Source organism: Pavona decussata, unplaced genomic scaffold (genome assembly GCF_977016875.1).
Source record: "Pavona decussata unplaced genomic scaffold, jaPavDecu1.1 SCAFFOLD_114, whole genome shotgun sequence".
Lineage (NCBI taxonomy): Eukaryota > Metazoa > Cnidaria > Anthozoa > Scleractinia > Agariciidae > Pavona > Pavona decussata.
In genome coordinates, this window is record NW_028145528.1 from 5,075,678 (window position 1) to 5,085,815 (window position 10,138).

The window sequence follows — 10,138 nt, forward strand, 5'->3', positions numbered from 1 at the left end:
TTAAGTACCAGCAAATTTCATGCGTAATGTTTTATATTAAGCAAGTAAATCCTGTTTGGTGGATAAAAGGTGACCACGAATATCTCTCGTACGACCTGAAACAAACATCCACTCGCTGGAAGACGGTCAATGTTCAACAGAACATTCAATAATCCAAAGCTCAATATAGCCTTTCCTTGTGATGAGATATTTGTTTTTTCATTTTTTTTTTTTCATTTAATTCAATATTTATCCAGGGGCATCCAATTTAGCAGAGCTAGTTTAAATGGAGCCCTGACACAGTACAAGACAAAACATTGAAACATAAAAAAAAACTAGACAAATAATTAAGTTATAAATGCAGCTTGTACCGTAGGCGTTATTGCTTAAGATGGCACTTAAGTTTAGTTTTAAACTCACTGAACGCCTCTACCTATCTAATGGTTCTCGGGATGGTGTTGTAAGTTCGAGCGCCGTTTATTCTGAAGCTCCCCTGTTGCTTTCCCCTATTAGAGCCACTGCTCGTTTTTACGGTCCTTGTCCCTCCCCTCCCATCGTTTCAATTGAAGCACTCCTAACTTCAAACATGCGCAGTCGGGTACTAATTGATCGCCATCAGCTATTCCCACGCTGAATCCAAATACGTTGTTGTCGCACGGAAGGTTGCGTGCGATATTGTATCGTGTGTGTACATGGCCTAAGGGTCTGTAAAGGTGCATGCGGACCAGTCAGGTAAAGAGATCAGGCCCGCTTTATCGAGATCTTGTATCATGCTTATTTTTGTTGTTACAATCTCGTACGCGCATGCGTACCAACCAGCCCGCCTCAGTGCTGAAAACGTTCGTTGTGCGTAAGGTCACATGACCAACTTCAGGCCGGATGGCGGGCTGACTCCTACAAAAGCGCAACACAAGATTCACTGCGATTCATCTCGCTTATTGGGTTTTCCGCCTCCATGTAAACTAATTCGTCCGTATCATTCCGCTGCGATGTTTTACAATATCATTAAGATAATTTATTTCGCATTTCGTATGCGATAAAAGGTTGAAAAACCTAGGCTCACAATATCAGTTGTCCACTCAGCAGACAAAACAGTTTTCCTGGTAGCCACTATCGTTTTTGTATGGCGCCAAACTTTTTAACTGACTGCATTTGAAGAAGAAGGAGAAATACTGCCTTTGTCGCCAGAAAAAGCAGGGTGAGACTAGTAATCGATATGGCGCCGGCTTCATTTTTCCTTCAATTAAGCTTTGATCTAATGGTTTCGGATATCCTCTTTTGTGATTAAATTTCCGTTATCCATACAAATAGCCAACAGTTAAAGTTTTAATACATTGGTCTTACGAAGCCTTGATCCAGTTTCCATTTACAAAAAAATGCTTTTAATTTTTTTTACTGACAATTTAACGACTTTTAATTGTTCAAGGAGACATAATCCTCGAATTCTGATTTCTCGTAATTCACATGTTGGGGTTTAAATGGTCGGATGAATTGTTTAATTGATTGATCTGTCATACACTGCAAGGTTTGTCCTACGCAGTACTTAAAGCGATGACATCTTTTGATATTTGATACCTGCCTTAATATTTTTCATCCTTTACGGATTTAAGTTCATGAATGATGATAAATGAATGATGGTAATAAAAATGGGGATCCCGACATTGAAAGGATATTCATTCTATTAATCCAGAAATTGAAAATAGTAAATTATTCATCAGATTTGTAGCCTAACATAGCGGTACGAGCCGTTGATTATTCGCTCTGTGGACATTGAACGGTTTTTCGCAACAGGGGTGTGAAAACATACATGACGTTTTCATATTCCGATTCACATTTAATTGAACCTCCAGGAGTAATTAATATTATCTCTATTCCACCCTGATGTTCAAAGAAATTAATTACCTGCAAGAAACAGCAATAAAAAAGTTGGTAAAATGTTTGAAGTGGCGGTTTCTACTGCAAAATGTCAACAGAGGAGTAGCGAGAATTTGCCATTTACTTGATTTTCAAATGCTTTTTATTCAGTCGTAAATAATACTCAATCGTAAAATATCAATGAATATTGAAGCGCAATTCATCGACACAAGCCGTTGATTTTTCGTGTGAAAGTTGAACAACAAAAGTCTGGCGGCACATGTATGATGTTTTCATATTCAGATTGCTATTTGACTAGCAGTTTCGGAGCAATTTAAAACTTCAACCTTCACCTTTCTCTCTTGCCAAGGTCGGCATAAAATACTGACAGAACGCCTCTCAGTTAATTGATCGCAATTTATTTAATAAAGACATTGGAAAAGAACCCTCTAGTATGTCTTTCCATTTATGAAATGGATATGATTGCGAAATGAACCGCTTTGAATAGCGCTGTTGTTGACAAAATATGAAACCTGTTTATCAATCTAGACACCCCTGACTGCCAAAAATCTAGCCTTGAAACTTGGTTTGTAAGGAAACAGAACGGTCATTTCCCAAATGAAAGATTTGTTTTAGCTTCAAAGATTTTTCTTTAACAGTAAACCAAAGACTGCTTAACAACCTGCATTTGTAACTAGCTCCATTTGAGATCCATTAATTTAGATTTTTTGATTACTACACGCCCATATTGTTTTTTACAGTTGGACTGCGTAATCAGTATTAAATTTCTGGATATCCGCCAAATTTACAATATTTATTTTGCCATATACAACAATTACATATGGAAAAAAAAATGATGAAAATTGACGAAAGAAAATAAATGGCGAGAAAACCTGAAAGAAACCACGAGGCTTATAAAGTCAGGCTTCCTCACTTTTAAAAAATAGCTATCTTATATTAGAATTACAATTGTGCCAAGCATTGTGCACGCTGTCTTAAGTAGTACTTAATTCCTGTCAAACCCGGCTAAAGATGGGAATACCGGCCTATCTATGTGCACGACTCTCCCCTCCTCTCAAAGTCGAACCTAACCGTTTTGGTTACCTTGGGGGAACGGGAAGGGAGAGTGTCCCTGCAAATGCGAGTAGATTTGTAGCAACCCTGGCACCTCTTGTAAAATCCTTTTACGCAATAGCTTCATTTTGTCAATTAAAATGAAGGCATTTTCAATGACGTGGGCTCGAAAAACATCAAGACAGGTGTTTCGAATAAAAGACACAGAGGACCGTGTCGAATGTAAATTAAGCTTGAAAAATTTAAACGCGAGAAGTAGCAATATTGACGTGACATTTACAGTTTCATCGCAAGTTGTGTAAGTGACAGCAACCTTCACATTTTGCCCTCAGAAATTTTCATGAGGAGCGAGGATAATTCTCTTTCACATATAAGTTGTCAGGACGTACGAAAAAAGGAAGAAAAACTCTCAGCAGGGAATAATGGTTTTCTTGAATTATCATTCACCCATTTGATAACTCAGCCAATCGCACGCGAGGCCATTGAACTGAGTCGACGTATCAAGACAAAGACAATTTCGTAAGTTCCTTGCAGGTGATATTTTCTCTCCTATCTATAACGCAAACAAAACTGCGTGGTCACGTTTAACCACACTCTGGCCAAAAGGGTCCGAAAAACTCAAAGTCAAACCGCAAAATGGCAGAGTGAAACGGGCCTCTCCACAGGTTGCTTGCATTCAGACGGGGAATTCCTAACGCTACAGACATTATGTTGAAAGGGACGTCTTCAAACAACGAAACATCGTATACCAAAGATCTGGATCTCATCTCGGGGTTTAAGATATCGGTAATAATCTTGCTAACGTTGGAAGTAATCCTTGGCATTGTCTCGAGCTGTACGGTGCTGCTAATCTATTGGAACAAGCGACATGTTCGATGCGTTGCTACGAAATTCATCGCAAACCTTGCTTTAATTGACTTTGTAATTTGCTTCGTTTGTATACCTTTAACTATCGCTCGTTTAGCGGGATTTCCTCGCCATTCGGTGTTGTTGTGCTTGTGGCACGAAGCCGTAACTTCAGCGCTAAGAAACGCCTCGTTCATAACCCTTCTACTAATATGCTACGATCGTTACAAGTCTATCACAAACCCCTTCGTGTTGAGACTAAACCATCGAGAGGCCAAGCGTGCATTATTGCTCGTTTGGTTCTTAACTGTTCCAAGCCTCGTATTGCCGTTTATAGAGTGGACAAGCGCTGAAAAACCGCATCATTCAGCTTGCATATCGCGGTTCAGCAAGTCACAGAAACCCTGCTACGTTCGCCTGTACTATTTGCCTTCGTTTATTTTAGCGTGTACAATTCTCCTGCCCGCGTACCTGCGCATCTCTAGAGCAGCCCTTTCCAGGGTTCACATCCAAGCCTTGCTTGTACGGACGTCTGTAGTCGTCCCGGCCTCGCTTGCCCAGAGATGGAATCCTTCAACTGTTCGACAAAAGGAGTTTAAAATCGCCAAGATGACTGGGGCGGTTGTTTGTTCAGTCTGTTTGTTATGGCTGCCCTACACGACATTAACATTTGCAATGTATTTTATAAAGCCCTCTAATCTTCTCGCTCGTTTAGAGTTTGTATTTTTAACACTCGGTTATTTTAACTGTGTGCTAAATCCACTGTTATATGCCTTCACGAAAGAAAAGTTTCGCTCTGCTTTGCTGAGGACTTTACCTTGCAACAAAATATAGAGGAACACGCGATTTTAGCGCGTAACTTACGTTTTCAAGAGCAACCGTTGTTAATAATAATTTGTAATACCGACTTTTTTGCATTAGGAACTTAGTTAATTCTTTGTACGTTTTTATCTATTGTAAACATTCTCTCGATTGTTAGCGAAGTTTAACTTTAAAGACTACATAGCTTTTATATCTGTCGAAATATTCCCTTCAAACTAGTAGAAACAACCCCTAACGAATGCGAAATTAACGTTTTAATATTTGCCTTCCTAGAGGACTTTGTCCATTAATTCAAATGAGCCAAGTTTTTCCCGTTTAAAAATTCACTTGCACATTCGTCCATCTTTCTTGCCTTTCATTTCAAACGGGAGCGAAGACTGGCTCGAAATTTTTTTTCTTTTTTTTATGGGAACTGAACTGAGAGAAATTTCTGCTGCGCCACAACACAATACAGTTCCAAGTAGATTGGGGTGTGATTAAAAATGCTAATGATAATCATAATCCCTAACGGCAGATGTCGCTTAAGGAACGGTAAGTTGTATTGATGATTTGCATTTTGGTTACATTTTGGCAGATTGAATGACAATTTACTTTTACATGTTTTCATTTATTTATTTTATTTTTGTTTTTAATAATTTGAGGCGATTACGAAACGTCTCTTAGTTACTGCATTAAGCTTTCGCCTTTTTGAAAAAAAGGATTTATGCAGCTTTATTTGTCTTGCATTGATTAGAACAAAATGGGCGCAAATGTTTTCTGTAAAGTGAAATTTATAGGCGTAAACATGGCTTGAATAAAATAAAAGAATACAAAAAAGTTCATAGATTCTTGGGAGGCTCTAGAAAATAGTTAATATTGGACCCTGGTGGAGGCAGAGGCATAAATAATTGAGTGCACTTGTAAGTAGCACCGGTTTGCATAAGTTATTACAAGATATTCAGAGTTGCCAAGATTAAAATGCTTCAATTCAACCTCGAAGTGCTCACAAACCTACTTATAGAAAGGCGAAAGTGCGCGTGCACTAACTGGGCAAAAAAAATTCTCGGTTGTATTTTACAAAGCCAAACTGATGCAGTTCTTGTTACACATCGCTTTTTTCTGTTTACAACCGTTGCAGCAACTTTTGAGTCCAGGCGATTTTTACCTTAATTTTAAGCGCGGTTTCAACGCGCTGGGTAGACAGGACCTTCTACACAGATATTATTGATGCCATTGTATCAGCGATTTAGGTGCGATTTCTAATCGCCCGTAAAAAACGAACGGTGATTTTCCCTGTAATTTGAACGAGATTTGACTGCAAATTTAAATGCTATGCGAGAAAAGGAAGCGCTTCTGATGTCAACATAAACGTTCACTTTGAGGACCCATAGCATGAAATAGTCCCTTTTGATTTCTCAGGAATTAGATAAGAATCCGTCATAAGTGCAGGAAAGAATCGAGCCTCATTAAAATATTGCGTGATCTTACATTGTAGCTTACATGACAACAGTGTCGACAATACTGTGCGGACATATCACGTGACCCTTTTTTTCCAGCCTGTTTAACAATCCCCCAGAGATAGAAAGCAGCCATTTTTCTCGACCCCAGAGCTTCTCGGCTTGACTACGTCAGTTATGCGCAAAAGAGAAGAGCTCTGGGGTCAAGAATGAGCCATTGTCGTACTGAACAGATACGCATGCGCACCCGCTACTGCCTACCATCGACACAGTGGCAAAATGAGTGCGCATGCTCGTCACGCGTGAGCAATCTTACTCGGAAAAATGGCGGCATTTTTAAAATTCCCATTGCTTGTTCTCATTTCGCGTGGATAAGCCCAAATCAAAATAGATAAGGTTGTTTTTCCTCCATCACATATCTTATTCAACAAAAAAAATATTGTGGTTACAGGTGTGAATTTGACGATTGAAGCGGAGCATTCGTAATCGATTCACGCTTGAATCACAAATCTGCGGAGCATGCGCACTCATTTTGCCGCTGTGTTCCTACCATCTACTTTAAAACATCTACAAATCGTAACATACGTGCCAATCGCCAGCTCAGTAGTTGCACATGCGAATTTCATTTGTAGAAACGTGGTAAAACTTGTACTTGCTTGTCAGATAAAGAGGAGGAGGAGTTCTGTTTGATCGTTCTCGAATGTCCTTGTTTTAGACTTTTTCCTTCCGTGACACCGAATACATACTAGCTATGCAATGCTTTCAAGTGGTATACCGCGAAATATACCACTAGTGACTTTATTTTCTTTAGGCGAATGTGAATAGTACAAAGAAAAATCAAGCCACAAGTGGGATATTCAAGGTACACCACGAGAAAGCACCGCATAACTAATTTATACCATTCCGCTCATTGAATTAACTTTCCTGTTCGACGTCTGGTTCTAGTTAGGTCGAAATTGGGGTATTCTTCGATGTTTAAGTTGTTGACAGTAATTTTTTCTGAATGAAAATTTTGACCTGTCGCAGGCTCTTCTTTCGGCGGGAAAAATTTGTTGGCCGCGAGGAACGCCGGAATTTTTTCGTGGAATACTACCCGTTGCATACCGCAGAATATCCAATGAGTTTCTAGCTTTCTGATTGGCTGTATTCTCTATGGCATGGGATAAATACTGGTACCGCGGGCCTAAATCTGCAAGACCACAACGACCGTCAACTAAGCAATCCGACTCCGGTTTCGCTACATTTCAATCAACCCGGCCACTCAATCAACGACGTTCTCCTGATCCCAATTGAACTTATACGCAGCAAACGTGACTCAGTTAGGAAGGGTCGTGAAGCTTATTTAATCAAAGCTAGAACACTACATCCTCTTGGTATAAATAGACGTGACGAACGACACGCCAATGACATGTCTCACACTTGTGTCCTCAACAAACAATTATTGTCACGCATTTTATATTTGTAACGATCCGTCTGTTTCTCATTTTTTTCCCGTTCAGCCCCCGACGGGAAGGTTCGTGTTGCAAACCGAAATATCGGGCTAATTTGTCATAATATATTTCAGTTATTCTAGCCATTTTGTCTATCAGTTTGGCCACCTCCGCCGTTAGGATAAGTATGCCATCTATATTTTGCTAATTACTTTGTACTTTTGATTGTAAAACGTCCCTCAAAGTCTGAAAGTGGAAGACAGGTTTAACAACTGTTCCAAAACAAGAATTTGCTGGTATCCCCGACCGCTGCCAGACGTCTGCCTGTCGTTCATCCTGTAGCCGCCGAGATCCACTTCATTAGATTGTAACTCTGGTCTGAAGAAGACTAGTTGTACTAGTTGAAATATTGGCCTTAATAAATTAACCCTTTGCAGTAGGGTCAGCTCTACAATCAGTTTGGTTTATTTACAAAGTGACGTCTGGCGCGTGCATTTCTACTACAAGAGATCCGGCAACGAAACGTATTCAGAACAGTTTATTTGTGCGTCGTGGGTCCCCTGCATCCAAAAGTTTCGTAATCACTTTCTGTTGTGGTACGGAGGAAGAGGTGGAGGTGGTTATTGAGACATACCCAAGGAGACATGTCAGAGAACAGTGAAGTGGGAAGTGAAGGAATGTGACCCGCTTACCCTGACACAGCTACGAACAGATCTTTGTTAGCGATCTTGTTCGGCCAGAAGAACCATTCGATGCCAGTTGCAGATTGTTGGTTTGAAACAGTTGTAAATGCTCTCTTCCATTTTGGTAGAATTTTTACTGTGAAAATTATAAAAAGGGGCACGAGGAATGACCTGCGAACAAGAATTGTTCATAGTTCTCAGGTTACGTAAAAGAGGAAATACAGTATTGTGTAAAATATTGCATATAAAAGTTTCTTGGTTTGGTGCACGTAGGCTCGCGGCTTGCCGGCCGATTTCTTGTACAAACAAGGTGATTCTGAGAAACAAACAAAACGCACAAACAGGAAACGTTTTGGAAAAAATGTATAATTCATAAATATTTTCTGCAACAATATTTCCGCATTCGTAATACAAATACTTAGCTTCTCACGAGCTATGAACTTCCTCGCCAACCCCAAGGAATTATTACGTTTATTATTTCATGAACCGAAAACATTACGTTTGTTACTAAGGAAGATACGGGCAACCACCTTGTGGAACAGGAAGTTAATCGCGTTGCTTGCATGAGTCCGTTGTGGAAATGAACACAGGCAATTATGGCAGGACAGAAAATCTCAAATTTTTCTACGTTTAGGCTTGCTCTAAAATTACTTCACAATCATTCAGTCACTTTATATACTCCACTATGCATCTATTTTAACTAAAAGGGAATTTGATGAGTTCGGTAATCTAACTTTATTAATCAAGCACTCACGAAACAAAACGGAGATCGAACACAATCGAAGGTTCAATCAATTTAGCGGAAATGGTCAAGGTTTGATTGATTTCAATTAGTCGAAATACGTATGGCATAGAATGGGATCGGAGTGCGGCCGAAGCAAGAGATTTGTTTGGGTTTAGATTCAGTTCGATTACCGAACCCAATCGAACCCACTCAATCGCCTGAGTTCGTTTACCGAACGATTCGATTAGTCTACGTGCAACGTCATACCAGCCCTACGTGCTGATAGCAACGGCACAAGGCGTGTTGTATCCAGAATGCTTCAGTGTGAAAACTGGACTGCATGCCCAAGGGAGGGGGGGGGGGGGTGGTACTCTCCTATAGAAGTTTATAGGTATTTGCGGTGTCAAAGGGTATGTGTTTTTTTAGCTGCTTTGGTCTAAAATAGGGTATAGATTATAACTGTTTTGGTCTGAAAGTCTGAAAATGGGTATGAATCTTAGAGGCCACTTCTGAAAAGGGTACCAAAAAAATTCTTGTTTTGGTCTGCAATAAGGTCAGGGTTTGGAGAACCGAGCCCCACAACTCACTAAAAATTCCGAAGAGTACCAACCCCGGGGGTTACATGTCAGCCATTTTCGTACTATCAGTCCACAAACCCAAACTTACTCATGTTTCTATTAACGGCAACGGGATCCAGTTTTGCTTTAAATTACTTTGTGCACTGAAACTACCAACACGTGACTGATGTGCATTTGTCAAAGCTCTCGAAGAGCTTTTGGTCGCAAACAGTATTTTCTTATCCCGTTTCTACAGATTACCGGTTGTTCTTCGTGCAAACTAACTCAATGTGTTCTTAATCTTTAATAGAAAACTTTTGATGAATTTGCTTTCAAATTCAAGTGTCAACAATTTTATTTTTGGTAATGAGTGTCGTGCATGGAAAATAGTTTCTCGGGTCCGAAATCTTTTCGGGAGTTTGAGAAACGCACGCCAGGTCCGGGAGAGCAACTTGAAAAGTTACTAATCAAACCAACTTGTACACTGAGATCTTTCCTTTGAGACGTCTACTACCTAGACAACGGACGTTCTTATCCTTTGAGTGTTGTAGAAGCATTCCATGTCTGAGTAAAAATACTGAATGACTCAGTTATAATTTTCTGGCACATTCCAATATAAAAACAACAAAGCCTTTGCTATTGCCCCTTAAGGTCAAGACGCAATTGTTTTGTAATTATTTACGCAGGTTATTACGAAATGGCTATGACGGTCTTCGCGGAAGTTTTGCGAATG

General features: G+C 39.9%; 1 protein-coding gene across 1 annotated transcript; it reads left to right on the plus strand.

Annotated features, from left to right (window-relative positions):
• Window positions 1-3,067: 3,067 nt before the first annotated feature.
• LOC146470365 (G-protein coupled receptor 22-like) lies at window positions 3,068-5,197 on the plus strand. Its single transcript, XM_085121990.1, has one exon. The coding sequence runs from the start codon at window positions 3,616-3,618 to the stop codon at window positions 4,585-4,587; it is 972 nt and encodes a 323-aa protein (XP_084978116.1). The 5' UTR covers window positions 3,068-3,615; the 3' UTR covers window positions 4,588-5,197.
• Window positions 5,198-10,138: the final 4,941 nt, after the last annotated feature.